At 41.1% G+C, this 15374-nt stretch overlaps 1 protein-coding gene across 4 annotated transcripts in view; it reads right to left on the bottom strand.

Annotated features, from left to right (window-relative positions):
- The window catches only part of NSD3 (nuclear receptor binding SET domain protein 3), a 111656-nt gene that overhangs the window by 496 nt on the left and 95786 nt on the right, over positions 1 to 15374 (bottom strand). For all 4 annotated transcript variants that reach the window (XM_042934814.1, XM_042934817.1, XM_042934815.1 and 1 more), the window contains exons 17-23: positions 11985 to 12187; positions 11130 to 11242; positions 10267 to 10536; positions 4462 to 4578; positions 2300 to 2441; positions 1154 to 1260; positions 166 to 370 (exon numbers count right to left, since the gene is read on the bottom strand). In XM_042934814.1, coding sequence (XP_042790748.1) covers positions 166 to 370; positions 1154 to 1260; positions 2300 to 2441; positions 4462 to 4578; positions 10267 to 10536; positions 11130 to 11242; positions 11985 to 12187 — 1157 coding nt within the window. The remainder of the gene's footprint in view (positions 1 to 165; positions 371 to 1153; positions 1261 to 2299; positions 2442 to 4461; positions 4579 to 10266; positions 10537 to 11129; positions 11243 to 11984; positions 12188 to 15374) is intronic.

Genomic DNA, 15374 nt, shown 5'->3' with positions numbered 1-15374 from the left:
CCCACTCTCTATTTGCAGGGATACATTTTTCGTGAGCATTACTTTATGTCTGCTACTGTTGGCTGTTCTAGTCAGCCTCATCCATTCCACGGCTCCACGAAGGACAGTGAAGTACCTCTTACATTATACGCACGTCAGAGACAGGGTCTCAAGAGTTTAGCTTACCATACGGTGGCTGAGTCAGGTTAAGGCATAAGAGGTGGTATGCTTTGGGACAGTCTTTTTTGTCACACATGACCAGCTCTCCACCATCTCCACACTGAAAACAGTAATCTTCGTGCATCTGCTTTGGTTCTGCTTTGATTTTTCGCCTCTTCTGCTTTAATTTAGCATTTTTGGCCTTTTCTTCAGTTGTTGACGCACATGTTGGCTGGCAGGGAGAAGGATCACAGTTGTAGTGAACACGGTGCGTGAAACTTCACACAGAACAGGAACTCCCACAACCCCACATTCATTTAAGCTCTTTTAAATTTGGTTGTTCAATGACCTAAAAACCACTGGGAGGACTTATCCCATAACAGTATGAACATGAAAATATGGCTTCATTTTCACAACTTTTGAATAAGGTGCTTTGTTTTTTAAATTGCAAGGATACTGAGACATAATTCGCATACCATAGAACGCACCATTTTTTTTTTAGTGTTTATTTTTGAGACAGTGAGCGAGCAGAGGAGGGGCAGACAGAGAGGGGGACAGAGGATCTGAAGTGGGTTCTGAGCTGACAGCTGATGCGGGGCTCCAACTCACAAACCACGAGATCATGACCTGAGCGGAAGTCGGACACTTAACCGACTGTGCCACCCAGGCGCCCCAGAACACAAAACATTTTAAAGCGCCTCACTCAGTGGTTTTAAGTAGAACGTGAATTTTAAAAAAAAGTTTTGAAAAGGATACTGGTAACTTCAAAAACAATCAGAAATACAGACACATTTTCAGAACCTGACAGATCTTACTAAGATATGCTTACTAAGATCTTACTAAGATCTTACTTAGAAAGTTAGAGAGTCTAAACTCTGGTTACCACAACGACTGTCCCTCGAACTAATCCAGGTACCCATTTGCCAGCATTTTCCTGAGATGGTCATACACTTCTTGAGCAGCCCCACTCCTGATTTCCCGCTGGCTTGGGGCGCTTGCTTCCCTCACGACTGACCTTCGGCCGCACTCCCAGAAAGCCGCTGCAGTTCTCTGCTCCACAGTGGCACTCCGTTCTGCCGTTGCCCAGACAATCCAGGTTATAATTAAATGTTAACTCCATCCCTAAAACAATAGAAATAATTATTCATACTCAAGTCATGGGGAAGAGAAATGCTGCCACGGACACACACTCACAATGAAAGAGAGACATAATTCTGACATGAAGGCTTTTCCCTCACCCGTGTTCCACACACAAGACAGTGATGGGGAAAAACAATAGAGGAAAACATCCCCATCCACCAGTGATGACAGCAAAAATAGTCTACAGAAGTTGTCATATCCTTTTCATTGAAGTGGTCAAGATCCATGTAACAGAGACTAAGAATCTGAAATCTGTGCTCAAGACAAATGGGTTCTGGTTTAGTTGCTTTCCTAAAGCTAATTTACACCAATTTCTGAATGAATAATAGGACCATGGCATCTTGGCGACCATACCATCTCTGGTGATTAATGCTTTAGATTATGATCAGAAAAGAATTCACCGTGCAGATTTACTATTTACACCAAAGACCCAGGGATTTGAGCTGGGAGGTCCAAGCTTTCTCTTAGCTGGTCTTGAAGAGGCCACAACGTCGGGAATGCCTTTAATCTCTTCTAGCTACAGTTCTTCTCTTCTTACCCATTTTCCTACAAACCCAGCAGAGAAGAAACTAAGTTCTGCTGTTAAGATGCTAGATGGGTAAGGAAAAATGGAAGCAGCAGCTGGCTTCAGAAGCTTTTTATGTCTACCCTGAAACAGACGATCTTCCAACTAAAAAACAAACACCCCCGCCCCCCCCCCAACCAAGCACAGACACCAGGTTGAAGTTAACACCGTATGTTAATACTTTAAAAAAGAAAACAAAAGCTTAAGCATCTGGTTATATCGCACAGACAGCAAGAACTTGGAGAAGTAATTCATTAGGGTCAAGGACCCAGAGAATTCTGTGACATCCTCTCTGCTTGCTTAAACTCCCTTTTGCAGGACACAGATTTTCACTTCTTAACGGCAGATAATAATTCTAAATAGAATTCTATCTTATTTGAATAAATCCTTAAGCCTCAAACCTTGAGGGATGTCCTGCCCAGGGAGGAGGGCATGGGGAGCAAGCTGGTTTTTTACCTGCAGGAATATCACAAAGAGCAAAAAGTCCAACTCGAACATCTCCATTCACTGTCCACTTTTGTGTTTCACAGTTTGGATTACAACTGTGGTTCATAAAGCGAGAATAATTTCCTTTGGGGCCAGCATCAATTATACGGTCCTTCAGAAAGAAAAGAAATGAAAGGTGCCTTTAACATAAAATAAAGCTAAGTACAAGTCTCTCTCAGAAATAGCCAACTTGGTCAAGAGCCACAGGGAGCAGCTTTTTGCTACCAGCTGATGTCTGACGGCTGACAATCTGACATCATGTGCTCTCTGAGCCGTTGACTAAGTTCTTGACTTTATTTGATGACCTTCAAGTCAAAGCATTTAAGATAAAGTGGAATTTAGCTTTTCTTTCCTTCTTTCCTTCTTTCCTCCTTTCCTTTCCTTTCCTTTCCTTTCCTTTCCTTTCCTTTCCTTTCCTTTCCTTTCCTTTCCTTTCTTCCTTCCTTCCTTCAGTTTGTTTCTAGACATAGACCACAGAATAATGCTATGTGGAAGATCAGTTGGCCACAGGCTGAGGAAGGGCATTCTGCGATGCCAGAGCACAGAGATCGGTGAGCCGCGTGGGGTGGAAGCTATGGTTTTCTGCTGTCAGCCCTCCTTTCCTGCTCTGCTCAAGCAGCGAAACGACCATGGGGGCAAATGGAGAAGAGTGTAGGCCACGGACAGGGAAGGAGGAAAAATGAAAGACTTGGTCTCTGAATGAAGACTTTGGGATTTGATCAATGGAAGGGCTGTCGTGTGGGATATACTCTTTAGTAGTCATCTGTTCCTTCTGTTTCACTTACACTGATGTTCAGAATACAGTCAAAAGCTCAACAATCTGGTCCTTGAATTCAAACTCTGATAATCTGGATAAGCTCTGGAGGATGGGGCCTCCCCAGCATTGTCAAGATGGCTGGAGGGTCCCTGCCAGTGAGGGGAGGATGTGAAGGGCTTACTCAGTAATCAGAAATAATTGGTATTTTATGTTTATGAAAGTTATAATCATGAAAGTTGTAAAACTGTTAAACAATGACATATCAGCTAAAATAAGCTTTTTTTTTTTTAAAGTTTATTTATTTTGAGAGAGACAGTATGAATGGTGGAGGGAGAAAGAGAATCCCAAGCAGGCTTTGCACTGTCTGTGCAGAGCCTGACATGGGGCTTGAACTCATGAACCGTGGGATCATGACCTGAGCTGAAACCAAAAGTCAGACACTTAACTGACTGAGTCACCCAGGCGCTCCTAGAATAAGTTTTTTTTTTTTTTTTTAATTTTTTTAAATATTTATTTATTTTTGAGAGAGAGACAGAGAGAGTGCGAGTGGGGAGGGGCAGAGAGATTAGGGAGACACAGAATCTGAAGCAGGCTCCAGGCTCTGAGCTGTCAGCACAGAGCCAGATGCGGGGCTCAAACAGTGAGATCATGACCTGAGCTGAAGTCAGATGCTCAACCGACTGAGCCACCCAGGCACTGAGAGAATAAGCTTTTAAGTGATTTCTAGTTCTTACTTTTAATGGTATTCCCTCAGTTTCAGGGATAGCCTGGAACACCAGAAAGATGGGTACTAGTCTTTGCTCTGCACTCAACAGATCACTTGTCACGGCTGGACCTCAGTTTCTTGTCCCCTGCATGGCAGAGGGCTGCTGCAGAAGTGAGGTGAGATACAGACAGAACGCACAGCAAAGGTGGCTTACAATCTCATGGATTAAACTAGCAGTTTTGTCATCCTGCTTATGGCTTCATTCATTTGTCCTAACTTAGACATGAAGTTTCAGTATACAGAACAATTCAGAGTTAGAATTTTTGCTAAATCAGAACTTTAATGGTGCTTTAGAACTCTGCATGGCAGAGCTGATGGTCTCCATCAGTAATGGAGAAACTGAGGGCCAGGTTCTTCCGTGACCATGTCTGCCCTGTCCTGGCTGTCTCTCCACTCACAGGGCCACCTCACATGCCACATGCAAAGCTTCACCAACCAGCCACGGTGCACTGTGGTGTTAAGAAGCACACTGTGGCTGGTAGCACACTGGCTACTTCAAACCATTCTAACTCTCCTGGAAAAAAAAATCAAGTTAGAGGAAATGGAGTTCAACCTAAGACCATGAAACAAAAACCAAGAATCCTTTTTTACAAAAAAAAGCAATTTTACCTTGGTAACAGTTAACATATAAAAATTAGTTACACTGTTCTCGTGGGCTCGCTTGATTCGCAATCTGCACTCTTCTTCATCAATTAATTCACCGACATATTCATTTACAAATTCACCCTGTAGAGAAGCACGTAACACATAAGTGTAAAACCAGTGTGTTATATTTGAAAGCATTCTTTAACACTGTATGTGTAATGTAATCCAAGAGAATTAACCAGAAAGACTGCTGGAAGTACAACTTTAACCTAGAGACAAATGGTGGTTGTCATTCATTGGCATGCAGGTGGCACCTTTGTTCATATGTTGCATATATTTTCTCCATATGTGAACTCTTTGCAACAAAACATAATCCCTTATCATCTTTGTTGCATAGATTTTTTACCACATCTGTCTTGTTCCTTCTTTCTATTCAATTCTATTCTATTCTAATTGACATTATTTCTAACTTTAGATGTTTGGCAGATTGACCAGTGGAACCATCTGAGCTTAAAGTTTTCTTTTTTGGAACGTCTTTTTTTTTTTTAATGTTTATTTTTGAGAGACAGAGCAAGAGAGAGGGAGACACAGAATCCAAAGCAGGCTCCAGGCTCTGAGCTGTCAGTACAGAGCCCAACACGGGGCTCAAACCTACAAACCCTGAGATCATGAACTGAGCTGAAGCAGGATGCTTAACTGACTGAGCCACCCAGGTGCCCCTGTTGGAAGGTTTTTAATGATAGTTTCAATTTCTTTAATAGTTTATAGAACTATTCATATTTTTTAATTTATTTTTGTGGGAGTGGTGATGATTATGCTTTTCTAAGAATCCATTCATATAAATTTTCAAATTTATTGGCAAAAATGTAGTGATACTTTTATTTTTTTGTGAGTTTGAGCCTCATGTTGGATGTAGAGGTTATTTAAAAATATAAAACCTTTAAAAAAACAAAAAACAACTCAAAAAATACCCATTAACTATGAATTAAATTATGAATAAAAATAACAAAACAAGAACTTTAATAGAGCTAGAAATCTGTCCTCAAAGACTATGGCAAAAAGGTAAGCTGTAATTCAGTATTTAATATATATTTTCTTAATTTTGAAGAAAGAAATCACCTTGTTACAGGAAGTCCCTTGTTTGGCTCTGGCCCACATTTGCAAGGATCTGTTATGTGCGAAAGGAAGAAGGCTGGCTGTGTACAATCAAATTCCATATTTGGCCTTTGTCCCTCAATGTACCAAAAATCTTTTCCATGATGCTACTAAGTCTTTATGATTTTGCTTTTCAGGAATATATACTTCCAACTATTTTGTAAAAGAGCAATTGTCTTACATTAGCAATTCCTCAAGTGCTACTGGACAGAATAATCCTGACTGTATTTTCTTTTCTCTTGATTATATCAATTTAATAAATTAGAATACATTTTAAAATAAATGCAACTACTGTTAAAAGATGTTAGGAGCGTCTGGGTGCCCCAGTTGGTTAAGCGTCTGACTTTATTTAGCTCAGGGCATGTTCTCACAGTTCATGAGTTCAAACCCCACATCGGGCTCTTCGCTTTCAGTGTAGAGCCTGCTTGGGATCCTCTGTCTCCCTCTCTCTGCCCCTCCTTCCCCCCCCTCAAAAATAAATAAACATTAAAAAATTAATAAAAGACGTTAACATGATATTAAACTGGATAAATTTCAGGATAGCCCCTACACCTCCCCTGAAGTCATAGGCAAAATTTATGTATGTGATATGCATGGCTTAAAAGTACCACCAAAAATTTTGCATTCTAGGAGCACCTGGCTGGTTCAGTCAGAAGAGCATGTGACTCTTGATCTTGGGGTCATGAGTTTAAGCCTCACGTCGGGTGTAGAGATTATTTAAAAAAAAAAAAAAAAAAACTTAAAAAAAAATTTTGCATTCTAATGACATTTTAAATGTCAATGACCTTTGGCCAAGCAATCCAATCCATATATTTAATGATCAGTGAATCCTGTTGGCTCCGCCTTCAAAATATCAGCAATGTACCCACTTCTCTCTGGCTCAGCTACAACCCTAGTAGTCCATATGCCACCATCATTTCTCTCCTGGACAACAATGGTCTCCTTTTTGTTAGCCCTTCCCCATGATCATAAATTCCACAGACTACAGCCAGAGTTAATTTTTGGAAACACAAGGGTGGCACACGGATACTTAAGGCAGCCCCCAAGATGCCTGTCTCCCAGCGCTCATGCCGTGGTGTGATTCTCTCTCCTTGAGTGAGTAGGACCTGCGACTTGCTTCTAACGAATAGAATACGGCAAAGATGACAGAATGTATGTGATTCTGGGAGTCTGTTACATCAAGACTTTAGCATCCATCTTGCCGGAGTGTCTCTCCCTTGTTGGCTGTGAGGAAGCAAATAGCCAAGTTGGGGAACTCCATGTGGCAAGGAATTGTGGGCAGCCTCTAGAGGCTAATAGCAGCAAAACAACAAGAACAACAACCCCAAACAAAAACCACCTGAAGCTCTCAGACCTATAGCTGCAAAGAGCAGAATTCTGCCAATAGCCATGCAAGCAGGAAAGTATATCCTTCTCTAGTTGGGGCACAAGAATGAGAAATCCAGTCCAAGAAGCATCTTGACTGAAACCTTGTGAGACCCTAAGCAGAGGACCCAGCCAAGCACTGCCCAACTCCTGACCCCTAGAAATGGTGAGAAAATAAAGTGTGTGTAACATCATAAGTTCCCAAGTTTGTAGTATTATTGTCAGGCAGCAATAGAAAATGAATACATCCAGTCAGATCAAGTCACTTCCCACTAACAACTTCCAGAAGTCTCCCTCCTATGGTCTCTAAGTTCCCATAAGATCTGGCCCCAGCCTACCTTCTCTGCTATCTCCTGCCTCTCACCCCTCTCCTCCTCACTCTTCTCCAGATGCACTAGCTCTCCTGCTGTGCCTGGAGCATGCTAAGGCCCCTGTCTTTGCTCTTTCTTCAGCCTGAAATGCATGGCTTTTTTCGTCATTGTTCAGGTCAAATGGCATTCCTCAGCCTTCCTTAACCAAGCAATTTAAAATAACAATTCCTGTCACCAGCCATCCCCTTTGACAGTATTATTTTTCTTTGCAGCATTTTAGTGGTACCTAGCATTACATATCTGTTTATTACCTGTCTCTAGCAGACCCACAAAGGTATGTTGTTCACTACTGTTTTTCCAAATGCCTAGAGTAGTACCTGGCACATAGAAGCAGCTTCACAAACATGTGCTTCATGAATGAGTTTCGCTTCAAGTGATCTAATCTATAGAAATGGGTGCATGAAGACAGAAAATCAAGAATGTTCACTACAGAATTAAATAAATTATATAAAGTTTATTAGAAGATAGGTTATAAGTTGTGGTACATTTTACTATAGAATACAATGGGAGTTTAGTTAAAAAAGAATGAGCAGGGGCGCCTGGGTGGCGCAGTCGGTTAAGCGTCCGACTTCAGCCAGGTCACGATCTCGCGGTCCGTGAGTTCGAGCCCCGCGTCAGGCTCTGGGCTGATGGCTCAGAGCCTGGAGCCTGTTTCCGATTCTGTGTCTCCCTCTCTCTCTGCCCCTCCCCCGTTCATGCTCTGTCTCTCTCTGTCTCAAAAATAAATAAACGTTGAAAAAAAAAAAAAAAAAAAAAAAAGAATGAGCAAAAAAAAGAAAGAATGAGCAGAAATCTATATGGGTTGTCATAAAGGGATGTTTATGATATATTAAGTGGGATAAAATAATATGTATATTTGTTTTTAAAGATTCTATAAGTATAGGATATAGGACTATGTATTTGTATACATAAAAGGCTACATGACAACCTATTAACAATGGTCATCTCTGGTGAGGAGACCAGGAATTGAAGGGATGAAGGAATTTCACTCTTTATTATCTTTTTTGTATTGTTTCTCTTTCCTACAGTACTTTTTAACCACAAAGATGATTTTTCTTTTTTTTACAGGTAGAAAAATGTCAAGAGTAATTTTAATTCCCACTATGTCCACCTTCTCTCACTGAGAGTCTCTGCACTCTTGCTAGTTCGCTACTGGCCCTGGGCAAGCGGCGGGGAGTGGAGGGGTGGGGGGGTGGAAGAGAGGGCCGAAAGGGGGCCTCATTTGAAACCGCACACTATTCAGGCTTGTCCCTAGATAGTTCAGTAGGACATTGTTTTCAACAAGGATCCCAGGAGATTCCTGGGATCTCTGAAGTTTGAGAGCCACTGTTTGAACACTAGGATTTGCTGGTGATTTTCATTCTTGAGTTATTTGCATTTAAAAATTTTTCTTCAAAGAGACTGCTTGGAAAAAGCGCCTCAAAGTGTAAGAATGAAGATAATTTATTTTTTAAAAATTTTTTTTTTTTAACGTTTATTTATTTTTGAGACAGAGAGAGACAGAGCATGAACGGGGGAGGGTCACAGAGAGAGGGAGACACAGAATCCGAAACAGGCTCCAGGCTCTGAGCTGTCAGCACAGAGCCCGACGCGGGGCTCGAACCCACGGACCGTGAGATCATGACCTGAGCCAAAGTCGGACGCTCAACCGACTGAGCCACCCAGGCACCCCTTTTTTTTTAAAGTTTATTTATTTTGAGACAGAGAGAGCAAGCAAGCAAGCGTGCACGAGTGGGGAAGGGGCAGAGAGAGCAGGAGACAGAAAGAATCCCAAACACGTTCTGCACTGTCAGTGTGGAGCCCAACTCAGGGCTCAAACCCACGAGCCAAACCGTGAGATCATGTCCTGAGCTGAAATCAAGAGTCAGACACTTCACTGAATGAGCCGCCCAGGGGCCCCAAGAATGAAGGCAATTTGTAAGTGTTAAAGATCTCAACCTTTGCCAGTTGCTTTTGCACATATACTCTAATTTGAGACTGGCAACAACCCTTTTAAGAGTGTAGGGCAAGGGTTATGATACATCCGCTTGAGAGTGGAGGAAACTGAGGCTCAAGGAGGTTAGTGACTTGGCCACATCCTCACAGCCAAGGAATTGTGACATTGGTGCAAAGCTTGGGTTTGCTAGTTTCCATCCCAGTATGTTGACCTTCATACTCTTTTGCCTTTACTAAGCCTTTTACATCTCTTTTGCTTAACAAGTCAAAAATATTTCAAATAGAAAATGACCAATGGGGGCGCCTAGGTGGCTCAGTCTGGCTCTTGATCTTGGCTCAAGTTGTGATCTCATGGTTATGAGATCCAGCTCTGTGTCAGGCTTGATGCTGAGCGTGGAACCTTCCTGGGATTCTCTCTCTTTCTGTCCCTCCCTCGCTTGTGCTCTCTCTCTCTCTCTCAAAATAAATAAGCTTTAAAAAAAATAAATAAAATAAAAAAGGAGGGGCACCTGGGTGGCTCAGTCAGTTAAGCCTCCGGCTTCGGCTCAGGTCATGATCTCACAGTTTGTGAGTTTGAGCCCCACGTTGGGCTCTGTGCTGACAGCTCAGAGCCTGTAGCCTGCTTCGGATTCTGTGTCTTCCCCCCCTCTCTCTGCCCCTCCCCAACGTGTGCTTTGTCTCTCAAAAATAAATGTAAAAAAAAAAATGTATAAAGACAGCCAATTAAAACCAGATTAAAAAAAAAAAAAAAAAAAGGAAATGACCAATGTCCCTTCTCCTTTTTATGACTGACCATAGGACATCCAAAGTTTATGTGCATTTTATTACTACCTCTTCCTACCACTTCTCCTCTGCTCAAGAAGTGCCAAGCTTTCAACTTGGGAAGTTTCAAAATTTTGCCAAAAATCCCTATGTATTTCACCCCTAGGAGGAGATGAAGCATCTTCTGAGAGGCACAGCCCTGGTCTGTCCCACCGCCCCCATGGCCTCTGTCCCAGGCTACCTTCTTAATGCTCCTTTTGGTCCTGAGGCCCCAGCCTCTCCGTTCTGTTTTGATGATTTCTGCATCAGGGTAGAGCCTCTTTGTAAAGCACTGGTTCTGGCACCGCTCTCCAGCCGGGCACACCTGTGGGTGGCACTCGTACTGCAGCATCCTGTTTAGGCACTCCGACTCCAGGCCGCACGGGTTCTCATCAGCAGGCTTGCAGTTACAGCGGGGGATCTCTGACAGGTCTGCAACATGGATCTGCACCTTTCCTATTACTTTGTTAGCCTGGAAAACCAAGTCACGAATGAGAGGGAGGAATGTGAACAGGAACCTCACACATCCATGAAATTCTTGGCTTTGCTATAGTGGTGTGATTCTGAGAAAGGCTCTTTATATATCTTGATTTCAATTTCCCCCTGAATAACTTAAGAACAAGCTAAGAATAAAATGGCCTCTTCATACTGGACACAAATATCAAAATCTGATGTGAATTCTCACTTATTTATCATGTGTATTTCTTCTACTAAATTAATGGGCATTTATAACTAAAAGCAACTGTGGGCTTTCTAGAATTTGTAAAGGAGCTAAATACCTATCCTCTCACTTGCTGCAGGACAGCCTGGTAGGGCAAGAACAAGGTTTCACAGGGAACATGCTGCTCGTAGGTGTGAGAGGGCTTATCAAAGACTCTTCCTCACAGCACAGTGGCTATGGCTCCCATTTTATGCTTCCAACAAAAGTTCTCAGTTTGCTTTACAGAAGACTGGGTGATAATCAGTAAAAGTCTTCGTAAGTCAAAAAGGGCCTTCTAATTACTAAGAGGGCGATGCATTTCCTCTTGCCTGTCAAATACCAATGTTTCATGGGTAACGACTCACTTTGATGTGTTTGTAAGGAGGGGGTTTTCTTGAGTTTTTTTCAATCTCAAGTGCTTCTTTGCTTTCTCTTTGTGCTTTCAATTCCTGGAAACGTTTTGCAGCTTCTTCCAGTGCTGCCAATAGGACAAAACAAAGTATATAAATAACAACAACAAAAAAAACCACACACAAAAAAACAAAAAAAAAAAGACTGTTAGGAGAGCAGTTTTACATTGACTTCCCAATGCCCTGAATCTGGCCTGGGGTGTTCTTTTTAAAATTATTCTGGAAATAACCATTTTCCACCAGGATAGGATAACACTGAAATAGGACATAACTCGATTATAGCTGAACACCGTGCTCTGCATAAGCCATTGCCTTAGAGAAGAGGTCCTACTTCAATAATCAGAGGCTTCCAAGTAAAGCAAAAAAATAGCCAACCAACCAAAAAAACCCAGCTTTTTATCTTGTACTAGATTTACATTCCTTTTACTCTTACCCAGAAAGTCAAACTTCCCGGAAACTTGTTGCAAAAACACTTATAAGGCTCTTCATGGGAAGCTTTTACTACTCTTCTGTGGCAAAGGTGCCTCACTGGATTAAGAAGACTATTTCCAAAATAATCTCTATGTTTGTAGAAAGATCACTGAAGATACTCTTTTCATACAGACGGCAGAGTCTACCATACTGAAATGTATTTTTCTAACTGATTGGATAAGATGTGCTCTAATGTGATTGGATGCTTCTGGATGCTGGATTGTAACACCTGGTGAAAGTCCTCTAATACCAGAAACATGTCAAGTGCAAGTGAGGAGACACAGAGAAATCAACCGCTGAGTCTTGGTTTTGAGCCACTGTAAACATCATCCAACTTACCTTTTTTGAAGGTCTTGTTAATACTAGTCTGTCCCTCAGCAAAACTTTTGTCTCCTTCAACATAAGGGAACACTCTGCCCTGGTGTACCCAATAGTAGTCATGAGAACCAAAGAAGAACACAGGGAAGTCCCCCAAGTCATGCTTAAGGCCCTGGATGTTCAGTGGCACAGACCTGGGATTGCAGATCTCTGCTGGCCACCATCTGAAAACAAAAGCAATTTTAGATCAATCAAGACATTGAAAAATCACACCATTCTTTACACGGCTGGCATGAGGGAGAAAAAAGGTTTTGTACTTTCACATTGGGCTCTCTGCTGTCAGTGCAAAGCCCACTTGGGATCCTGCCCCACCCCCCCCTCCTCTGTCCCTCCCCTGCTCACACATGCTCTCTTTCAAAAATAAACATTAAAAAAATTAATAAAAAAAACATATTGATCAGTGAACTAATGAAATAGTGAACACAGACTAAACCAACTAGACCCTAAACTCCCCATCTAGTTTTTTTTCCTTTAAAAACTAATACCTGATACAAAGGAATATCATGAACATATAAGTTATAAAGCATAACAACTAAAAATAACAACTCATTACCCATCTCAAGAATTAGAATTTACCAATACTATTCCAAAACCAATTTCAATCCTAGAAAAGTTATGTGTTCCTCCAAATTTGACAATTTTAGTAGTAAGATTGTCTTTCAAGGTATAAAAGTTGATTTCTAGTAGTCAAGGGAACCATTTGAGAATAAACTGATGCTATAGTGAAGAATGACCACTCCATTCAAATGAACATTTTCTTCCCTCTAATCAACCAGAGTAAATAGTTTTTGGTCAAATGTACTAGGTTTATGTCAGTGTGTATTTCAGAATCTAATTCATCCTACATCATAACAAATGTGGGATGTGGCACAGAATGAAAACATAACTGAATGAAAACAGGCAATGGCTGAATAGCATAGCGATCACTAAATGGAAATCATCTGTGAGGTACATATGACAGTTTCTAACAATTGGGCAAGTCAAGAATTGAAGAGGTAAGTTTTGGTAGTATATAGAATAATCAGTATGAACAGTAAACATACAAAAACTTAAAACTTTTTCAGTCTGTGTGCAAGTTGGGGAGGGGCAGAGAGAGAGGAAGACAGGACCTGCAGTGGGCTCTGTGCTGACAGCAGTGAGCCTGATGTGGGGCTCAGACTCATGAACCATGAGATCATGACCTGAGCCAAGGTGGGACACTTAACTGACTGAGCCACCCAGGTGCCCCTACACTGTTTTAGCTATTTCTTGTCCAGGAATGTCTTATCTATTAATTGTCAAACTTGCACTCCTGCCCACCCTGGAATGATACAGATTTTTAATTATAAAAAGCAATGTGTGTTTAAAAGTTAAAACAAAATAAATAAATAAATAAAAGTTAAGACAATGCAGAAATGTGTAACAGAAAAACTTAAAATTACTCCCTTTAAAAATTTTTTTATGTTTTACTTATTTTTGAGAGAGAGAGAGAGCGCGCACGAGCAGGGGAGGGACAGAGAGAGAGGGAGACACAGAATCTGAAGACAGGTTCCAGGCTCTGAGCTAGCTGTCAGGACAGATCCAGCACAGGGCTTGAACTCACGAACTGCATGATCATGACCTGAGCCAAAGTCAGACGCTTAACCAACTGAGCCACTCAGGCGCCCCCTAAATGACACCCTTTTAAAATCTTATGCCTTATACTATTAACATCTGATGTTTTTCTTTCTGGGCGTGAAAAACATATCTAGATCTACATTTTTTTTTAACTATATAAACACATGGAAAGATAATGTATATGCTCTTTCACATGCTGTCTAAATTCAACTATATACCCTGGATATCATCTCATGTTACTATAGAGATGAGCATTACCCCTTTATGGATATGGATACACTATAATTTATCTGAGAAATCCCTCACTGACTGAGCATTTTGGTTATTTCAAATTTTTGCAATAATACTTTAATGAATACCCCTATAAATACATTTTTTCCTGTTTGTCCAATTTTTTTCCTTAAATAAATTCCTCAGAAGAGGTGAATCAAAAGGTAGACACTGTTACAATTTAATATGTGATGCAAGACTGCCCTGTGGGGGCACTCCTTTTCCCTTGCCCTCCCTAGCCAAAAACTTATTACTCTTAAATCTTTGACAATCTGTTAATTGGAAAAAAACAAAAACAAAAATGAAATAAAAAACCTCTTTGTCCTTAACATATACTTATTTTTAGTGAGGCTCAGCATTTTTTACATATTTATTTTCTATTTGTTCTTCTTTGGCAACCTGGCTCTTTCTCTTCTTTGCTCCCTGTTCTAGGTAAGGTTATTTGTCTTTTCTTATTAAAGTAGAAGTAAAAATACTTCCCCTTGGTACTTTGCCTTCTGAAACTTTGTATTTGTTGCCATATAGTATAAAATTACTTATGTATTCAACTGCCAAGTTTTTTTTGGGGGGGGGGGGTTCTGTCATATGTTAAAAAAAATTGTTTGTGTGGGTGGGGGGGATCACGTCTCAATCTCAAGGCCCCTTATATCTCAGCTAAAATAAAATTTTAAAGTTAAATAGGTAAGGGGCTCCTGGGTAGCTCAGTTGGTTAAGCGTCTGACTCTTGATTTCAGCTCAGGTTATGATCTCGCTGCTGTCAGATTGAGCCCCATGTTAGGCTCTGCGCTAGGTGTGGAGACTGCTTAAGATTCTCCCTCTCCCTTTGCCCCAACCCTACTTGCTAGTGTGTGCACATACACACACTCTACCCCCCCCCCCCACAAAGTTAAATAGGTAAGTAAGCAAGCAGCATATTTAAAATTCAGAGAAAATGACATAGCTCTTACTAAAAAAAATTACAATGTTTGAAATCCTACAGAAATATATTTTACTTAGCATTCTGAAAAGTGGACCATTATTGTGCTCTCTTGAACAGTACCTATTTTCTCAGTAAATGATAAACATATGTCTCAAAATGTAGAATGTAGAGTTTTTAAAAATATATCACTATTCCTATTCAATGAAGGCTTGTTAAAGACAGGCTTCTATTTTCTAAGTTTATTTATTTTGAGAGGGGGAGAAAGAGCACATGTGCATGCTCGAGCAAGGGGAGGGGTGGAGAGAGGAGAGAAGAAGAGAGAGAGAGAATCTCAAGCAGGCTTCGTGCTGTCAGCACAGAGCCTGAGGCAGGGCTCCATTCCATGACCCTGGGACTATGACCTGAGCCAGAATCAAGAGTCAGATGCTCAACCAACTGAGCCACCTAGGCGCCCCAAAGACAGGCTTCTTTTTTTTTTTTTTTTTTATGTTTATTTATTTCTGAGACAGAGAGAGACAGAATGAGCAGGGTAGGAGCAGAGAGAAAGGGAGACAGAGTCCAAAGCA

The sequence above is a fragment of the Panthera leo genome, chromosome B1 (assembly GCF_018350215.1).
Source record: "Panthera leo isolate Ple1 chromosome B1, P.leo_Ple1_pat1.1, whole genome shotgun sequence".
NCBI lineage: Eukaryota > Metazoa > Chordata > Mammalia > Carnivora > Felidae > Panthera > Panthera leo.
Note: the sequence above shows the minus strand (reverse complement) of the source record. Positions and strands in the feature narration are given on the sequence as shown.